At 41.5% G+C, this 19,032-nt stretch overlaps 6 protein-coding genes across 7 annotated transcripts; 3 read left to right on the top strand and 3 right to left on the bottom strand.

The window, feature by feature from the left end:
• The first annotated feature begins 8 nt into the window (after window positions 1-8).
• Window positions 9-3,756, top strand: LOC104823077 (protein NRT1/ PTR FAMILY 4.6-like). The gene is made up of 4 exons (XM_010554504.2): window positions 9-54; window positions 210-427; window positions 2,014-2,448; window positions 2,544-3,756. The coding sequence occupies exons 1-4, from the start codon at window positions 30-32 to the stop codon at window positions 3,537-3,539; spliced, it is 1,674 nt and encodes a 557-aa protein (XP_010552806.2). The 5' UTR covers window positions 9-29; the 3' UTR covers window positions 3,540-3,756.
• On the bottom strand, window positions 3,662-5,950 carry LOC104822930. The gene is made up of 7 exons (XM_010554295.1): window positions 5,697-5,950; window positions 5,375-5,524; window positions 5,039-5,254; window positions 4,842-4,963; window positions 4,589-4,752; window positions 4,339-4,493; window positions 3,662-3,901 (listed from the first exon to the last, which is right to left on the bottom strand). Exons 1-7 carry the CDS (start codon window positions 5,907-5,909, stop codon window positions 3,803-3,805), a joined length of 1,119 nt encoding a protein of 372 aa, XP_010552597.1. The 5' UTR covers window positions 5,910-5,950; the 3' UTR covers window positions 3,662-3,802.
• A 1,006-nt stretch (window positions 5,951-6,956) lies between these two features.
• On the bottom strand, window positions 6,957-9,735 carry LOC104822929. 2 transcript variants are annotated; one of them, XM_010554293.2, is made up of 13 exons: window positions 9,575-9,735; window positions 9,397-9,458; window positions 9,212-9,289; window positions 9,032-9,107; window positions 8,858-8,928; window positions 8,659-8,760; window positions 8,402-8,491; window positions 8,210-8,284; window positions 7,944-7,976; window positions 7,673-7,756; window positions 7,525-7,584; window positions 7,327-7,430; window positions 6,957-7,236 (listed from the first exon to the last, which is right to left on the bottom strand). In XM_010554293.2, exons 1-13 carry the CDS (start codon window positions 9,627-9,629, stop codon window positions 7,215-7,217), a joined length of 912 nt encoding a protein of 303 aa, XP_010552595.1. In that variant the 5' UTR covers window positions 9,630-9,735; the 3' UTR covers window positions 6,957-7,214. The 2 variants fall into 2 exon arrangements, with proteins under 2 accessions (XP_010552595.1, XP_010552596.1); XM_010554294.2 differs by having other exon boundaries at window positions 7,676-7,756; window positions 9,575-9,733.
• A 225-nt stretch (window positions 9,736-9,960) lies between these two features.
• LOC104822928 lies at window positions 9,961-12,311 on the bottom strand. Its single transcript, XM_010554292.2, is given in 9 exon segments — window positions 9,961-10,116; window positions 10,118-10,466; window positions 10,585-10,687; window positions 10,774-10,866; window positions 10,956-11,088; window positions 11,176-11,264; window positions 11,354-11,507; window positions 11,938-11,987; window positions 12,085-12,311. Coding segments are annotated over 9 exon segments (1,173 nt in total). The 5' UTR covers window positions 12,250-12,311; the 3' UTR covers window positions 9,961-10,079.
• A 230-nt stretch (window positions 12,312-12,541) lies between these two features.
• On the top strand, window positions 12,542-14,931 carry LOC104822927 (SNF1-related protein kinase regulatory subunit gamma-1-like). The gene is made up of 5 exons (XM_010554291.2): window positions 12,542-12,886; window positions 13,168-13,577; window positions 13,898-14,164; window positions 14,253-14,425; window positions 14,465-14,931. Exons 1-5 carry the CDS (start codon window positions 12,712-12,714, stop codon window positions 14,745-14,747), a joined length of 1,308 nt encoding a protein of 435 aa, XP_010552593.1. The 5' UTR covers window positions 12,542-12,711; the 3' UTR covers window positions 14,748-14,931.
• Window positions 14,932-15,192: 261 nt separating this feature from the next.
• On the top strand, window positions 15,193-17,055 carry LOC104822926 (ubiquitin-conjugating enzyme E2 2). Its single transcript, XM_010554290.2, has 6 exons — window positions 15,193-15,330; window positions 15,739-15,876; window positions 15,968-15,993; window positions 16,296-16,385; window positions 16,511-16,599; window positions 16,693-17,055. The coding sequence occupies exons 2-6, from the start codon at window positions 15,752-15,754 to the stop codon at window positions 16,819-16,821; spliced, it is 459 nt and encodes a 152-aa protein (XP_010552592.1). The 5' UTR covers window positions 15,193-15,330; window positions 15,739-15,751; the 3' UTR covers window positions 16,822-17,055.
• The last annotated feature ends 1,977 nt before the right edge of the window (window positions 17,056-19,032 follow it).

The raw sequence follows: 19,032 nt of genomic DNA, 5'->3' as shown, positions 1-19,032 counted from the left end.
GGCCTGCCGTGAAGGGCCGCCACGGCGGCATGGTCGCCGCCTCCTTCGTATTGGGTCGGTGTCAAAATTACGAATTTACCCCTCCTCCTTTATCTCCTTCCCCCCGGGTTTTCTCCGGTGAATCATGTGATCATCCGATTAACAATGATAATAATATATATTTCGTTTTATGGAAAATGATATTTTCGTTTTTTTTTGAATGTGTGTAGTGGTGGAGATATTGGAGAATCTGGCGTTTCTGGCGAATGCGAGCAATCTGGTGATGTACATGAGGGAGTACATGCACCTGTCGCCGTCGAGATCGGCGAATGACGTCACCAATTTCATGGGAACGGCCTTCCTCCTCGCCCTCCTCGGCGGTTTCCTCTCCGACGCCTTCTTCTTCTCCTTCTTCATCTTCCTCTCCTCCGCCGCTATCCAGTTCCTGGTAACATCAATTCTTCATTTTTAGTCACCCCCCCCTCTTTAACTTATATATATGTGTGTGTACACAAAATCACCATTTAGAGGGACACATGGTGATTAGATGTGAAAATCACCATTTAGGGTACAAAATCTACAATTTCACGCAAGAACTGAGCAGTCCTTCGTATGGATTCTAATTAATTAGATTATCTTACGTTTAGCAAATGTAATTAAGTCATACTTTGTAGCTATTTTAATCATCTGTTGACCAGCCACCAAATAATAAATATGTTCACACCTTACGAAATCCTTTTAGGATCATCCATATAAATATTGAAAAAGGAAAATCTATTCCCAAACGATTTGTTTGTTTTGTTTTTTTGCACTGTAAAAGATACAAAATCCTTTTGTCGAGTAACCAAAAGTCTAAAAGCATAAAATATTCTTCAAATATATGGTCTGCAAATTAAATGAACCATGCGTGCATTGGGATGCTATCCATATCTAAAAAAAAAAGGACCAACAAAAGAGGGCGTGATTAATACGGTACCGTATTCACGAGTCATGTTTGGCATACGTAGTAGAACCGTATGTGGGCCCCGGTTGATGGTTCACTGTCAGGGACAAAAATGGAAATTTAAATCCGTGCACAGAAGTCCCAACACATCTATCTTGATTTTAGCTTCACAGAATCTTGTCCTTATTTTTTCATAGGGTATGAAATTGCGATGTCGCCGATAGAACTAGACACGTGTAAGCTCCTAACTCTGCCACATATGTAAAAAGGGCCAAAAGAAAAAGACAAAACGTGTAGCTAAATGTTATACATTAGTTAATGTATAACATGTTATAAGCATATATTTGGCTACATTCCATGTGTTGAGAATTGAGCACATATATAGTCTTTCGACTTCTTTCACATGTCACATGTTATTATCATATTTGGCAGAAAGAAGTTGCAAATGCTGTGTGTTCCATTCTAAATGCATTAAGACGCCATTTACCAAAATATTATATATATACACACACACATATATATATATATAAGGAGTTATATATGTCATTGTAACAATACAAAATATAAGGTTTTGTTCGTTTCAACCAAACAAAAAACAAAGGTTTCGTTGTTTCGACATCATTACATGTAATGACGACGTTGTTTTTAACGGTTTCCAGTTTCTGTTGTTTGGGTTTGGGCCTTGTCCCTCTCGTGCTCGTCACGTGACCCTGGGCCCATCTTTCTTCTCTTTTCCCTCCTTCCCATGACTCTCCACGTGTCCATTTATTTTTATAAACAGAGGATATTTTTGGGCCACTGCTCTGATGCTTCATATCTGATCTAATAAGTGAATGTATTTATCTTTTGTTTTTTTAGTTGATGTGCATAGTGGACTATATAGTATACGATTGTTCTCTCTCAACATTTATCATCAACTTTCCATTATATTGTACAAGCTTTTATTGATTACGAGACCTAACAATAATCACGAGTAAATTCTAGATTTACACGTCTTTTTCGGCTCTGCTGTTCTAATTTGTATTGGGTTTTACCATTTTCGCAACTGCTGGTTTGATGGGTTAGGGTTTCTTCTGGCATTGCGCATGCAGGGTCTGATCCTGCTCACAGTGCAAGCTCGAACTCCGTCGCTAATGCCGCCGGCGTGCAAGGGCTCCGCCGGACAGTGCGAGCCAGTGGGCGGGTCGAAGGCGGCGATGCTGTTCGTGGGTCTGTACCTAGTGGCTCTTGGTGTCGGAGGGATCAAAGGGTCCTTGCCTTCTCACGGAGCCGAGCAGTTCGACGAGACCACACCAAAGGGTCGAAGACAAAGGTCGACGTTCTTCAACTACTTCGTGTTCTGTCTCGCCTCTGGCGCTCTCGTCGCCGTCACGTTCGTGGTTTGGCTCGAAGACAACAAAGGCTGGGAATGGGGCTTTGGAGTTTCCACCATCTCGATCTTCGTCTCGATTCTCGCCTTTCTCGCTGGCTCGAGGTTTTACAGGAATAAGATCCCTTCTGGAAGCCCTCTTACCACAATCTTGAAGGTATATATAACATCGAAACGAGATATCAATGAGTGTTTCTTGATTCGTATACTCGAAATCTGAGAAAGAAACGGTTTTCGTGATTCGAGCTGCAGGTTCTATGTGCAGCGGCTGTGAACACATGCGGCACGAGCAAAGGGTCGAGCAATGCCATTGTGAACTTAGCCGTGAGCCCTTCCAACCACTGCGTTTCTAAAGGTGGAGAACAATCAGATGGAGAAGTCGAGAAGACAAGAATACATGATCAAGAAGCATCTTCTCCGGTTCTGACAAACAGCTTGGGATGTCTGAACAGAGCTGCAGAAGAGAAACCGATCCACAGATCTCTTGAATGTACGGTCGAGCAAGTAGAGGACGTGAAGATTGTGCTCAAAGTGCTTCCGATATTTGCATGCACCATAATGCTCAACTGTTGCTTAGCTCAGCTATCCACTTTCTCTGTTCAACAGGCTGCGACGATGAACACGAAGCTCGGGAAACTCAAGGTTCCTCCTGCGTCACTTCCCGTCTTCCCCGTCGTGTTCATAATGATTCTTGCACCGGTCTATGACCATATAATCATTCCCTTTGCCCGGAAAGTAACCAAATCCGAAATGGGTATCACACATTTGCAAAGAATCGGTATCGGTCTAGTCCTTTCGATCTTGGCCATGGCTGTGGCGGCTGTGGTCGAGATTAAACGAAAGAGGGTGGCCACAGAAACTGGGTTGCTTGACTCGCAAGAAACCTTGCCCATCACATTCCTATGGATCGCGTTTCAGTACCTGTTTCTGGGTTCGGCCGATCTGTTCACCTTAGCCGGTTTGTTGGAGTTTTTCTTCACGGAAGCACCTTCCTCGATGAGATCATTGGCCACGTCTCTCTCGTGGGCCTCGTTGGCAATGGGTTACTATCTAAGCTCAGTGATCGTATCGATCGTGAATGGTTCGACCGGTAGTGGATTGGGTCAGAGGCCTTGGCTCGAAGGCGAAAGCTTAAACCTTTACAAACTCGATAGGTTCTACTGGCTGATGTGCGTTCTGAGCGCTGTGAATTTCTTGCATTACCTCTTCTGGGCTATGCGTTACAAGTACAGATCAATCCGAATATAGATTTTGATCGAAACGTTGTATACATAATATATATATATAGTTTTGATGGATCCTTTCGGACAAGCAATGTACAGCAGTTTTCATTTCATTCTCTGGTTCTCTCTTTCTTTTGTCTTTGCTCATACGATAATCCATTTTACTTTTATGTTGATATAGATAACTTTCTTTGATTACATAAACGTAAAAAGCATACATGCTTCGGAACTTATTGGTTAAATGTATATATACGGACTTCATTACCGTATGTATATATACTTCGATGGTCAGCCGCTTCTACGGGAAAGCTGTTCCTGGAATGTCCTCTCGAAGATCTTGTCTGCATTCCCAACTTCAAATCCCTCGCGCCTATGAAACTCTTGTACCTGCGTTTTTGCAGGTTTCGAATATATGTTGATTCCAATTATTAGAATTTTCTCTATGGCATAAAACTAAGTAAATTCCCATATGAAATCACGAATTTATAAAAAAAAAAAAAAGAAAATCCCCTAAAAATATAACATAAACGTTCAAACTTTCAAACCAGAACATGGAATTGTATCCAATTCCCGAATAAAACATGTACTTGAGAATTTTTATCATATACCCAAATAAAACATGAAGTTGTTTTTCATATGTACTGTTGACAGGAAGGTCGTAATACCTTTGAAAAATATTTGTTTACAACCTCATGTTTTGGAGTTTCAAAGTTCACTTTTTTTCCTATGATTTTTTTTTTCTTATAATAAGTTCATGATATATATGGGCTTGCAACCCCATAGTGTAGAAATAAATCAAGAATTACAAGAGCTTTGTTACTTACCTCGCTTTCTGGTACATTTTGGTACTGGGGAAGTACGAGGCGTTCAGCAAACTCGATGTAAGAACAAGGGACAGATTTAGTGATCCCGTCGGAGAATTCGTAGGAAATCGAATCCGCTACAGTTGAGCTTTGCTGAAGTCCGCCGTCGGGGCTAACTGAGAGGAGAGGACAAAGATTAGTAATATCTCAAGGCCGCATTACCAGTTTCGTTTTCCAGAGTAGTTGCTAAGTTTGATGATATACTATATACCTTTCAGGACTCCTCCTTCAGAATTCAGCTTAAATCCCTTTTCCTCGAGGAACTGATTGAGTTTCTTTATCTTGTTGAGATTAGATTTCAGCCGATGGACGGAAATCGTGACATGGTTGAGGGCGTACCCATTGACAAGAGTCCATGCAGCGTATTCACTCTCCCTGTACATTAATGCATTGAATAAAAATCCTAGCCTAGGGAGTTAAACGATCTTGGCTTCACACAAAATAAGAAGTGGATAAAGCCCTACCTGGACAACTGCTCGAACTCAGAAGACGAAGGTTTATCCCATGTTAAAGTACCCATGGCACTGGAAAGAGCAGCGTATTTATTCCCACCAGGCGATGCTTCTGTGTATTTTTTGATAATTTCCTGAATGCAGAGAATTGTCTTCCAATGTTTGTACGGCCTTTAAAAGATCAAAGTGAGAGGAATGGCAGAGGGTACCTGCGTTTGTGGACTCATCTGCCCGACAAGGAGCTCCGAGATAAAGATCCGAGGCAAAGGCCCTTTAACGCCGGAACCACCAGGAGGACCAGAAACATCAGGTGGTGAAAACCACAATGCTCTCAATTTTTTCGCAGGAAACCGCAACTCGTCCCTTGGGGAATACCCAAAATCAAGGAATAAGCTTGCAAGCGAGTCAATCCCATAACCATTGATCTAGCAAATTTGCCAAAGGAAAACAAATGATTAAGAATTCATCGAATGTCCAGCCTTTATAATATCCGCAATTTGAACAGAAAAAGGAGAAGAAAGTAGGATTTTCGTGGAAATCCATACCCCGAATGTCCTGAAGGCAAGATGATCGTAGCAAATTCGCTCGTCTTCAACTGATCGGACAAGTTCCAAGACCGCCTTTGGTGTTGGATTCCTATTCAGATAAACCTTTTCCATCTCCTCTAAGACACCCCTGAAGAAGGATTCAGCGACCTGGATTCAAACACACGACGCGATTGAGAAAACACCTAATCAGGAGGCGAAAATTTGATTAAACCATCGACGGCTACGAGAAATAAAGGCATTGATTGCGGAAATCGAAATGCTGCGAACCGCATCGACATGCACTCATCTCATCTGATTACAAAGAGTAAACAGGAGAAACCTGGAAGGACGATCCGTGAAATCCATTGCCAGAGCTCGAGACATGGCCGGAGGCGGCGGCGACGGAGAGATTGCGCATCCCAGCGGGAAGGCGAACGGGAGATCCGGAGGAGAAGGAGATGGAACGCGGAGATCGTGACCGGAGAGGGAGGAGCGACGGCGGAGAAGGAAGGCGGAGAGAGGATTTGACGGCGAAGGAGCGGAGAGAAACCATCGTCGAAAATTTTAATGCCGATGAAATGAAGAGATCCGATTATTAAATAATGAATCGGAAGTTGCGTATTCGTATTGGGCTTAAATACACTCTGTTTGTTTTGGATAATGACGCCACGATACGGTATTTGGATAATATTATGCATGCAAATATGTAAAAAAATCATAATAGTAAAGAACCATTATCTTTTTGGCAAAATTTTCGAAAAACCATTGAACATGCTCAAATACTTCACAAAAAATCCAAAACTTCCAAATTTTCAAAAATAATATATTTATTTATCCGCTTTTTCTATATAAAAATATTAAAATTACCGTTTCTAAATCATATCCAGGCGATGTGGTTTATTTTAATAATATCCAGATGATGACGCGGTAGTTTTTAAACACGTGGCACTAACGTGTTTGTTTTGCGTTAGCGCTAGAGTTTAGGTGTAAATTTACAAACAAAATTATAAAATACATGTGATTTTTTTTTTATATAAAATTTAAAAATATATGTATTTTTTTTAGTGTTGTTACCTGCCATTGCAAAGAAGTACAGGGGCAGTTACACGGGCAAGCGTTCCCAGGCTAGGGCTTGGATTCAACCTCTGAGCAGAAGAACAAGATTGTATCTCCTTGTCCGAAAAGGTTCGGGAGGGACATTCCTCAGTCATGGATGGATATGATCATGGTTTCGACACTTGTGAAGGAGATCGTAATCTAACTCTGGCATTCATCCCCCGGCCCCATGGTCCACTTAACTATCCCGATTGACGTGTTAGCGCTGTGATATGGAGATCACGGATCCCAGTCAGCTTCTTACGGAATATTCATGAACACAGTTGTTGTTACATCCACGTGATAAGATCTTCCTCGGGACATACATACATACACACATACATATATATAGTTCATGTGTCCGTTTGGGTTTGGTACTGAAAGTGGGATTTGGTTGTCCTCTTTGAGAACCCCATCTGATTTGTCGGCCTCTTGGCCGGCTTTAGTATTTCACCCGTTTTCCCCCGATTGGTTAAAAGAGAGAGAGAGAGAGAGAGAAACCTCATAATGCACAATCCAACTTTCTTTTATTTACCGTTCGGTGTCAGTAAAAGCATCGGAAATTTAGGTGAAAATCCCACAGCAGAGCCGCCGTGTCTCGTTACAAAAATAATATCACAAGGAGAGAACATGAAAGCAAACATCGGAAAACACAAAACCAAAAAAAAAAATGAAATGGCTTCGTTGTCTTGTGTCTTTATTTAGTTTGTAATAAAACTATACATCCTCCAGCCCAAACGCCCTCTAAGACCCACCTTCCATCTCAATACACACCTGACGCAGCCCTGAAACCAGAATATGAAACCCCAATAAATACATATATGTTTTTTAAAAAAGGGTTTGATTTGCAGGTAATCATGTGTGTGTGTGTGTACCTCGATAATGGTCTTGGTTTCTCATTGATCCCACGTTGTTTCACGGCTTTTATTCCTGTTTGATTTCGACTTTCGAAAAGTTCATCGGCGAAATCCTTCAGGCCCTGCCCCAACAGGTTTCAATAAATATGCTGTCATAAGCAGTTATCAAACGAAGATGATTCCTAGGCGAGCGAGTAAGGTACACATAAATGGTACCTTTGATTCCACATCAGTGAGCAAGTTGCGAGCCTTGTTTACTGGAAGCTGAAGCTTTTCCTGTAATAAAGTTAAAATCATTTTGTATAATGACACAGGTACCAAAATGAAATTAATACAGATTTGAAATTCAACAGAAGATACCCTCTACCTGCATGGTAACTTCAGGCAGTTTTTCGCTCTTGCCCCCGAAATAGTTATACAGGCGTACCACGCACATATTTGTGAAATCCTGTCACCAAAAGCAAAACAGAAGCGCCGAATTAGTAATGGCTGCTTGAGTGAGTAAAACCGTTATACGGAAAATCATGATGGTGGTTTTTTTTTAACATATTAGCATTCATATACAATGGCAAATTCATGCTGTTAAGAATCCAACTTTGGTTAGGATTCAGATGACAGGATGCAGATAAAGGTACCTGCTTGTATTCGAGCGTGTCTAACTTGCCATCCTGCAAAAGTTGAATTGCAATGCAACTCGGTTAGAAGAGGTAAACTAAAACTCGTTAGATGAATCCGACAATGCTGTTGGCTGGAAATTGAAGCGTTTTCCTTTCGTTGTTGATTCTTGATTGATCTCAAAGACTAAATAATTTACCAGCATAATCAACATTTGATGAAGCCAACATGCATGCCCGAAACATTGTTCATAGATGTCTCTAGACAAGATGGAACTAAGTCTCACCAGGCCACTAATCAAGTTATGCAATGATTCCAACTCCCCTTCAATAGAGCAGAGATCCTCACGAGCCAAAGCTACCTGTTTCAATGTTTACGATATCCTCGTTTCATCAGCCCAGAAGTGTTCTATAGACTTCAGACATCTAATGATAAAAAACCTAACGGAGACGGAAAGGCGAGATAATTATCATCTTACGTCTCCTTGAATTGCCTTAGAGAGCTCATTCTGCTTGTCCATCTTATCGTCCAAATTCTGAATCCGTTGCGTCAAATGCCTTTTTGCAGCCTAACAACCAAGCAAAACCCACAGGATATTAGCATGTACACATATGGAAGTATTATTGTTAGCATATACATACATATACACAAATCATGTTGCAAACATACAATTAAAGAGCCAATGATCCCGCAGTGAATAGGCTAATGCAGCAAATGCAAGGCAAGAAAACTCACCGCAAGAGTCTCCGATACTTGTTCAAGATGCTTTGTCAAGTTCCCCACAGCACTTGCCATGTTGCGTTTTGTCACATACATAAGATCAGAGAAGGAAAGACCCTAACGAGTGTCAAAAGATAAAAGATTGGTGCCTTGGAACTCCTTCGAGAGCAGCAATGAAAGATTAAACAAAAAAGAAAGTTGACTGAAAGTACACCTTCCACCACATATAGCCATAACCTAAAGCCCCCAACGCAGCCGCAGGAACAGCAAGTGATTGTAAATTGCCTGGGAAAATCAACAAGAGACCGGATGATGAAAGATTCTCCCCTTATGTCAAAACTAGAACACTGCATTGAAAAGACATAAAATTTCCAAGCTTCTTACTTACCACCAGATGTTCCATTCATGACAGTTATCTGTCTGGACGAGGCGAGCTGCCGGACCTCCATAGCCAACCGACGAACCTTCAAATCAACACAATTGAGCAGAAATAAGCATTCACCAAATTTATGAAATACGCACGTTGACATATGGAAATCAGGAGCAACAAGGATACATTAGCAAGTACCTGTGCAGCTATGGCGTCGGAAACATCAGAATCTCCCTCAGATCCTTCTGCGGATCTCTCTAGCCCCTTCACCAAAGCCTATGCAAATATAAAATATGCCCGAAAAGCCATCATAAACCAAAAATCCAAAACCTAGAAAATCGCTAAAAAAAACGAGAACTGACCGCAGAAACTAGCAACAGTACCTGCAATTCGCCAATCAAATCCGACAGTTTCCCGTTCTTCAGCATAATCGTACCGGTATAACCTTTTGATTCAACAAACCGAAAACGTCTTATCAAGACAAACGAAATCTCAGAGAAATCACGACACTGAGCTAACAATCGAGACCGATCAAAGGGAGAAGAAATCAGGCGCGAATACCTGCTCCGGCCAAGATCAAGATCTTGGATAAACCAACTCCTGACTGCATCGCCATAGCTCCGTCGACGGGCTGAGCTTCCGTACCGGTGGAGTCGAATTTACGGACAGCGGAGAACTGATGGTCTTACCTATTTGATGCGTATTTCTTTTTTTTTTTTCTTTTTTTTTTTTTTTTGTTTTGTCACTAGCGGAGACGTGCTAGTGATGTTATTAATACGATGTCGTTTCGGACAAAAGTTCACCTGCCTTGACTCCCGACTCGACGACTCTCGGACGGGAACATGCCGTATTATCGTGGCAGCCTCTTGCTCGCCTAATAATCTGGAGCCTTCAGCGCCACCACGTGTCATTGAACTCCCGAATCAACGGTCCATAATCCTCCTCAGTAACGTTTATAAAAAAAATGTTCAGACCAATCCATTTTTTTTTGTTTTACATCATGTATAATTTCGATACAAATTATGAGGAAGAATTTTAATAACTCTTAACAAAAAGAAAAGTAAATTTATGAGCTGTCTTGTTCTATACAATAATCACCCTCGTTTGCTTGGACATGTTCTAACGTTATGTCCCATTTTCTTGCAGAACCCGCATGCGTAATTCCGGTTTCCGACATCATCTTGGCCGGCATTTCCTTTTTCCGGTTTAGCTCCGGCCAGTTTCCGGCAGGTTCTACGATTGTGACCCCTCTCACGGCATATTCCACACCGGTGATATCTTGTGGATACGCCTTTAGCAACAAGAGATTTCGAGTTAGGACAGGTTCGTCGATTATGGCCCTTCTCACCACAAACCCGACATCTGAACCTTCTGTCTGCGTATCTGTCCAGCTCAGGACAGTAATGGCGTCTATGGCCTTCACGTCCACAGTTCTTGCAGAAAAATTTAGCACCTGAATCATTACCGAACTGGTTTTTAGGACAACATCAGCCAAAAGAAAAGGGTAGCAAAATTCTACAATCCTATGCAGATTTGCAAATTCAGATTAAAAATTGGAAAAAAGGAATTACCTTTCATAGATAAGCTCCTCCTCTGGCGATTTTCGGGATTGCTGAAGAAAGCTTTCATAGATTCGGCAGCATGTCTTCTTGCAGCAGCTGTTCTTTTTGCTTTCTAGTGCATAGAGAATTAACTCAGTTTTAAGAAAGAAGGTGCTTCTTTTCGATTCCTGGATAGAGTTACATAATGTATATGCAGACCTTAATGGCGGCTACCCTTTGAGCTTGAAGCACTGGATCACGATGTATAATCTTCATTCTCTTACTGAAGAGACCAGTCTTGGCATTTAGACTCTGCATCGTCCAACTACGCATAGAAGATTACATTCATATTCTTTCTTTTTGGATAAGATCATACTTAAAGAGGAAAGCATGAAACTAACTCTCAGAGTCCGGCTGATTTTCTGTCCAACCTCGGGAGGCGGTGACTGATATACCCGCTTGGATTTCCTCCTCTCACTCAGCTTTATCTCTAGATTATCGACTTCATCATCCTCCTTCACTCTAAACGGGGAACTGAGGAAGAACACTCGGGTTAAGAAGAATCAACTGAGATAAGCAAGAGAATCAGAAAGAATGCAACTAGACCCTCAAATGCATTACATGGATTGAGCCTTCTCCCAAGGTCGTTCATCAATTGATTCTTCCCATATGACGCAGTCACCTGAGCACCTGAGGCAGGTCATTATACCCTATGCAAAATTTTGATCAAGTCGGTTAAAGGGGAAGAAATTTTGTTTCTCAAAAGTCTGAAATTACGAATCTATAAGAAATTAAGCACCTTTCCTTTGCACTGGGGGCAGTCCGGCCTTGATCTTTCTATCCCACAGTCTGAGCATGGAGTATAACCTCTACCCCTACAACTAGGGCAGGGAAGTTCTCGAATGTACTGGCCATTAGGACCAAACCATGAACGTGGTTCAGAAGATGCATTCCTGAAGACATCAAGAAAGGTTTTTTTTTAAAGCCCAGATGAATTTTGTGGCTAGATGTATCTGCTAACTTGACAAATGTAAATTAGCAATATCCCAAATATGATGCTCGATCCCACATAAAGACTTATGCTTTTGCAGAAATGATTATGCAAGCACTAACGAGGTTGTCCCGGACTAAGGAAGAGCAAAAAGACAAGATTTTGCAGGTTTGTATCCTAAAGCAAACAATGCTTTCCATTCCTCAACACCACCAAGAATTCACACAGGAGCAAGTATCCAGCTTCAGTGTAGGAGCTACAGAGTTATGTTTTGAGCGCATTCATCGTTGGATACAAAGGGTTAGATCCCTTGCCTAAAGAGTTGCGTAATTCGCCATAATAGCAACACTACAGCACAAATTTCATAAGCGGAAAGCTTCCGAATCTCTTACCTCGGCTTGAAGTCCACACCAAAGAGTTCCTCGGAAGGATCATAACCCATCTGTGGTTTACAAAGGAACCCATACGTTGAGTTTAACCAGACAAGAAGAAAAGCAAGCATATATACTTAATCGAGTCGTAAGAAGGGGTAGAGGTACATGGTTCTGCCTGGACGATGAAACTGAACCATCGTTGTCCGAAGAGGAAACCGCACGAGAAAAGAAGGCTACATTTCTCTTGGCATGGAGAAAAAGCGGAAACCCGATGTTCTTCTGGTTCCATTGAGGAAGAAACACCTGAAATCCAGCATAAATTGAGGACATTTAACACAAAATAAGAACCCTAGAAGGCAAAATCGAGAACACCCACTACCATGCAAGACGAAAAGATTCGAGCTTTATACCTTCGAATCTGTGGCTACAAAGCGGACGTTTGTTCAGGGATAAACCGACGGTCATATCGTACGGTCAAAATATTTGCAGGCCATAATGCTGCATGAGGCCCAACAAGGCCCAGAATGAGTTATGAGATGATCTGGCCCATCCGGCTAACAAGCTATGCATAGCCACGCTGTTGTTCTCTGTTCTGACATGTCGCCCATTTACATTGCCACGTGTCGAGCCAGATTCCTATGCGATCCGGAAACTAGGCGGAAACCGACCACCACCACATCGGAAGCTCCAGCCTCCTCCATAGCTCTCCATTTGTCACTCTTTAGATCTTCTGCCTCTTCGATTCGAGTAGATCGTGTTCTCCCCTTTGCTCTGTCTTTGTTCGTCGCAGCCATGTCGGAATCGGAAGGTGAGAGGGCGGAGAAAACGGCGGCGGTTTCGAGCTGTGAAGCGTATTTCGAGAAAATACAGTCGAGGAAGAAACTCTCCATGTCTCTCCAACAAACCCTAACCTCTGCCTTCTCTGGAATCCCCGTCTCCTCCTTCCCTCAAGTTCCCGGTGGCAGAGGTCTTTATTATTTCCCTTTCTGATTCATGATCTTTGTTCTTACAGTTTTACGGATTTGTGTATTTCTTATGCGTCGATGCCCTGGATCCCAATATGGCATTGCACTTACAGGATCGTTGATTCGCTGAAGCAGACATGTTCATTTATGGGAATTCGTAAAAATTTTGGATACATGCGCTGGCAAAGTTTGAATTTTGAATCAACCTTTCACGAAGAAGAGAGTTTGAATTTTGAGTATCAGTCTTTGGTTGTGATACTGTGTGGTTTATGGTTTTTGACAGTGATAGAGATTCCGGCAGATACTTCTGTATCTGATGCGGTGAAGATCCTATCAGACAGCAAGATTCTGTCCGCCCCTGTCAAAAATCCTGATTCTGACAACTCATCGGACTGGAGAGACAGGTACCTAGGAATAATCGACTACTCTGCAATTATTCTCTGGGTGCTTGAAAGTGCCGAACTTGCAGCCATTGTATTGTCTGCCTCGTCAGCAACAGCCGCTGGTGTTGGCGCAGGAGCAGTCGGGGCTCTCGGCGCAGTGGCTTTAGGCGTATCGGGTCCAGCAGCTGTGGCCGGGCTGGCTGGCGCCGCCCATCGTGGGGTCGGAAAAGATGCCCCGACAACTGCTGATAATTTGGGGAAGGATTTTTACCAGGTTATTCTCCAGGAAGAGCCCTTCAAATCAACCACTGTAAGCTTCCAACCTTGTTTTGCTTTCGTTCTTAGGCCTGTCTTAAACAGATAAAAATATCGTAGTTGTGGGTATACACAGGCTCGTTTGTATCGATGTGATATATATATATATATATATATATATATGTCTGGCTTAACTAGGAGTTGGATATGATTATGATATATATGTTTGGTTCGTTCTTAGGTCTGTCTTAATTGGGTAAGAATATCGTATTTGTGGGTATACAGTTTGATATGTATCCACGTGATATGTATGTCTGGCTTAACCCGGAGTTGGATATGATTATGAAATTTCTTCGGGGGGTTTTTCTCGTCCAGGTAAGAATGATACTGAAATCCTTCAGATGGGCTCCCTTTCTTCCGGTTTCCACAGAGAGCTCCATGCTGAGCGTTCTATTACTACTGTCCAAATACAGGCAAAGAAACGTGCCTGTGGTTGAACCAGGAGCTCCTGATATAAAAAACTACATCACTCAATCCGCAGTTGTCCAAGGACTTGAAGGTTGCAAAGGCCGGGATTGGTTTGATCACATCTCCGCTCTCCCGATATCTGATCTCGGCCTCCCTTTCATGTCACCGGACGAGGTTAGAAAGAACGCTCTAAAGTTATATATATTCTCATGGCATTAGATTCTTGAAACCGGTGATAGATATATCTTGTCTCGGGTTTTAGGTTGTTAGCATTGAGAGCGATGAACTTGTTCTAGAAGCATTTAAGCGGATGAGAGACAACAACATAGGTGGTCTCCCTGTCGTGGAGGGGGCGAACAAAACGATTGTTGGAAACATTAGCATGAGAGACATCAGATACTTGCTTCTCCAACCTGAAGTCTTCTCCAACTTCAGGTCACACTCTTTAAATGCATCCTTTTTTTTGTTTTAAAGGCATCTCACCGTGAGGGGATTTGCCACGAAGATTGCTACGGCGGGGGAGGAATACGGAAAGGCTATTCCGGCAGTAACGTGCAAACCCGATTCGACGTTAGGAAGCGTGATAAACAGTCTGGCATCAAAGTCGGTCCATCGAGTATATGTTGGAGCAGGGGATGAGAACGAGCTTTATGGGGTAATAACCCTAAGAGATGTGATCTCTTGCTTCATCTTTGAACCTCCAAACTACTTTGGGAACTGCTTGGGATTCTCAGTCGAAGAAATGCTCAACCGGTGAGACACAGACCACAACTCTTGCAGCTTTCCTTGGTCTTCAGTCTTATAAAGTCTTTTGCTTTTTAACTTGGTTCTGTACTGACAAAAGAGTTCATAACACACAACTTCCTTTGTTGAATGTGAACCATAGAGCTTGAATTGGTCCGAAAACAATTCTTGAGAAGACATAATTTTGACGAATCTTAGTAGCTGTGTAAAAGGGCAATCACTAATCAGTGGCAGTAAGATGGAGAATCTGTTTGGGGAATGTTTGTGCATCAAAACGCAATCGCAGCGTTTGCGATTTCCTTATATTTTCAAATGAGTGTTTGAGATTAATATGATGATTAACTAACTAATTAAGCATTGTTTTCACTTTTTAAGAAAAGAAAAGAAGTTTCTGGAAGGAAGATATTAAAATAAAACAGCGTTTCATTAACGCAGAGGTTTTGCCACCTTTCAGAGAAGCGGAAACCGCGCTGACCGGCCGAACCGCACTCTTATAATTCTCCTTTCTGTTCAGACAAATACTCTTCTGCCCTAATTTCCGTCACATTTATCCTCGTCCCATGTCCTGATTTCTTCTTCCGCTGGTTTCCCCAAAGGTACTTTAATCCTCTTGCTTCCTCTCTGGTTTCCGAGGTTCTTCCACCTTTATTCTGCCTCGATGCTTTGCAAGTTTGCAGCTTTGTGTTTGTTTCCCCGTTTCTCTCGCTTGATCGTGTTGTTTAGGATCTAGGGTTTTCTTTCGAATTCGGAATTTTCGTGCTTCTCTGGGTGAAATTGGGTTGCGTTCTTAGCTAGGGTTCGTAATTCCGGTCCTGGGTTCCTTTCAAAACCTGAATCTAGGGTTGCTTGGTCGCTGTTTCGTGCTCTCCTCTGTAATATGTACGTTTACGAGATAATGGTGGCGTCTGAGATGTTGGGTTTTAAACCTTTTTTTTGTCCCTTACACGCTGGTTGCTGAGTCTCAAGTGTTGTCCTGAATTCCGCCATTGTTTCTCTGTTTCAAGAAACTGAGTGAGGATGTCGACTCCGGCGAGGAAGAGGCTGATGAGGGACTTCAAGAGGTTGCAGCAGGACCCTCCTGCAGGGATTAGTGGTGCTCCTCAGGACAACAACATTATGCTCTGGAATGCCGTGATTTTCGGGTATATGCCCGAAACATAGAATTCAAAAATCGGAATCCCTACCTCTGTCTTTTTCTAATTGCATCTTCTTGTTCTTTTGCCTGAACTGCAGCCCTGATGACACGCCATGGGATGGAGGTAATTCATCATCTCTCTAACCTCATTCTTACTTGCTGTATGTCTTGTCTTTAGTGGTGGAAACAAGATTCAGTCGCCGTTTTCATCTCTTTCCATCACGTTCAGTGATGTAAAAGTTCATACCTTTGCTTAGAGAGACTTCAACAAAATGTCCAGTCGTTTGGTGCTCCTGTCTCTGCGTTCTGTTTGCTGAACTACTGTTTCTTCCATTTGTCCTGTGTTGATTCGGTTATGTAATTGCATCTCCCTAGGTATTTCATATGCTGAATTCATTGATTTTGTTGATACCATCGAAATTTCAGGCACTTTTAAGCTGACCCTTCAATTTTCTGAGGATTATCCAAATAAGCCACCAACTGTCCGCTTCGTTTCTCGGATGTTCCACCCTAATAGTAAGTTAGAAACTTAACATCATTTCCCCTCTACTCTTGACTGCCTTGATCCTTGTTCCTGTCTGTTTCTTTCATTTGCGTTCATCCCACCCTCATTTGTCTTCTGCCATGTGGGTCCACTTCAGTCTATGCAGATGGAAGTATATGTCTCGACATCCTTCAGAACCAGTGGAGTCCCATATACGACGTCGCAGCTATTCTTACATCTATTCAGGTAAAAAAATACGAATGAATCATTTCGTCTTCCGTCCATTTTCCTCATCCAAGAACAAGAGAACTCAACTCGTGCACGTTTCTGTGATATCAGTCCCTGCTCTGTGATCCGAACCCTAACTCGCCAGCAAACTCCGAGGCAGCACGCTTGTTCAGCGAGAACAAACGGGAATACAACAGGCGTGTCCGGGAGGTCGTGGAGCAGAGCTGGACCGCCGATTAGAAATGAAACAGGGTTATCCAGTGGCAATAGTGTAATATATAGTTTGAACAAGTGGAGCAATAGCAGAATATGTTTTGCTCTAATGGCTCCCAAACCCTATCGGTGTACGGAAAGGACTGAATCCCTTAACGCTTTGGATGTTGTATTGTTCTCAATTTCTGTAAGTTCAATCGTCTTGTTGCACAAAGACTCGTTTTTTTTCAAGGTTATGCATTATGGTTATCGAAAGCTAAATATGAAGTTTATTTTTTTAAGGGTTATCACCTATCCACGTGATGTGTATTGCAGGTACATCATAGTTATCAGTTCAGTTCGGACCAATATCAATCAAAGGACACGAGTTTAGTTGTCGGAAGAGGCCAGTATATTCATAATATGGCTCGTGGATTTATTTTATTTTTAACATCTTTTGAATTTGAACAAATTTTTGCGTTAGAGCATTTTGTTTGACGTTCGATTCTCCTACTCGATGAGTTTAGCGTCGGTGCAATCTGGATCGACCAATCTCCTTCTCTTAGGTCGAAAACGGCTGAAAACGACAATTTAGTTTGACGCATAACCTATGGCTTTTTTCCACCATGGAGCAGCTTCTGTTCCACCCATGGTGGATATCACCAGAAGCCCCGCCATTGGTCCTTCTATACCACACTCGGTGTTTTGTATGATGAAGATATCAGTTATAGGATAAAAACGGGATGGATACAATGGAGATAAATTATAGGATTTTTTTTACGATTGTAAGATCTTCATACAGTTGAAAAAGAAAGGTTTTACCGTACCGCCATAATACACATATGATTTATGATGGTGAATGTTGGACGTCGAAAGAACAGTATGTGTCCAAAATGATCGTGATCGAGATGAAAATGTTGCGATGTATGTGTATATACACAATGATAGATAGGATATGAAATGAAAGTATTAGAGAGAAAATAATAACTATAGAAGACGTACAACGCGAGAGGCGATTAAGATGGTATTGACATATAAAACGTCTAGTGAAAAACGCTCTAGTTAAAAAAATAAAGAATATAGAAATGATAAAGGAGAGGAAAGGGAGATGTATACCTACATTTATTTGGAAACGAGTCATTAGCAAACGATTCAAACATGTCGTACATTTCAAAAGATTTAACTTAAAATCGAAATGAGTGGAAATGAAAAATTCATTCGAGCCATCTCAAATAAATTTGGGATTAAGATGAGATGATATTGAAACTGATGTTTTAATTTGTTTTGTGATGGGGTTCTTGAAGGATATTTTTGGTTATATTTTCCGTGGAGAAACTGGTGATTTGGAGATTATAGACTCAATGTAAGTTCGGTTAAATTAGGATTATACAACATTAAATGAAACGAGAAGTTTATATAATTTATGTCAACAACTACAACAACATAATATTGCTATGTGGATTATTATTAGTCGGTTTATAGAATTTGCCTCCACAAAACCATCAATATATATATATATATTGTTGGAGTTTTTCTTTTTAAATTAAATGAATGGAGATATTTTTATAAGTTACTCTCCAATTTGTTTACAAAACTTACATATATTTATGGCTTTTTTAAAATGTTACAAGTTTTTCAATCCTATAAATAGGAGGATTGTTTTCATGTTTTAGACACAACAAGAACACCAATCAAGAAAAACACAAAAGCTTTCTACAAAAGAAAGAAAATCATCTTTTTTCCTTTGTGATTCAAACCGAGCTTTGAGTTCGACAAGGCACCGGAGTTTGAAGTACCACTGTTCCGGTGAGGTACGTCCGCCCTATCCTGGGAGGATATATTCCATTAACCGTAGGTACCGCGCGGGGAATAATTTCCTTAAGGAGACACGGTTCGCCGTGGGTTCGGATTTGGTTTTCCGGTTTTAAAACAAAAATCATATTGATATAATGATGTTGGTTTGAACATAACTTTCTATACCGTTATCGGAATTGCATGTTCTTGATATCGTTTCGTAGATATCAAAATTATCTTTCTAATGGTGTATAACATGGATGATTTGGTCGTATGTTCTGAAAGTTATTAAACTTGGACAGTCTTGGTATGAAATTGAAAGTTAACTATGCATGAATATGAGACATATAAAATAACACACCCAACAAGCTTAAGGAAATTATTGTGTATTGTGTTATTATATATTGTCTTGTTATTGGTGGAAAAACGAACTTTCGTCCCCGGGGAGACAAAGTAAAGTTTTTC

This window comes from Tarenaya hassleriana, unplaced genomic scaffold (assembly GCF_000463585.1).
Source record: "Tarenaya hassleriana unplaced genomic scaffold, ASM46358v1 Cleome39, whole genome shotgun sequence".
Taxonomy (NCBI): Eukaryota; Viridiplantae; Streptophyta; class Magnoliopsida; order Brassicales; family Cleomaceae; genus Tarenaya; species Tarenaya hassleriana.
This window is presented reverse-complemented; position numbering and strand designations above follow the sequence as displayed.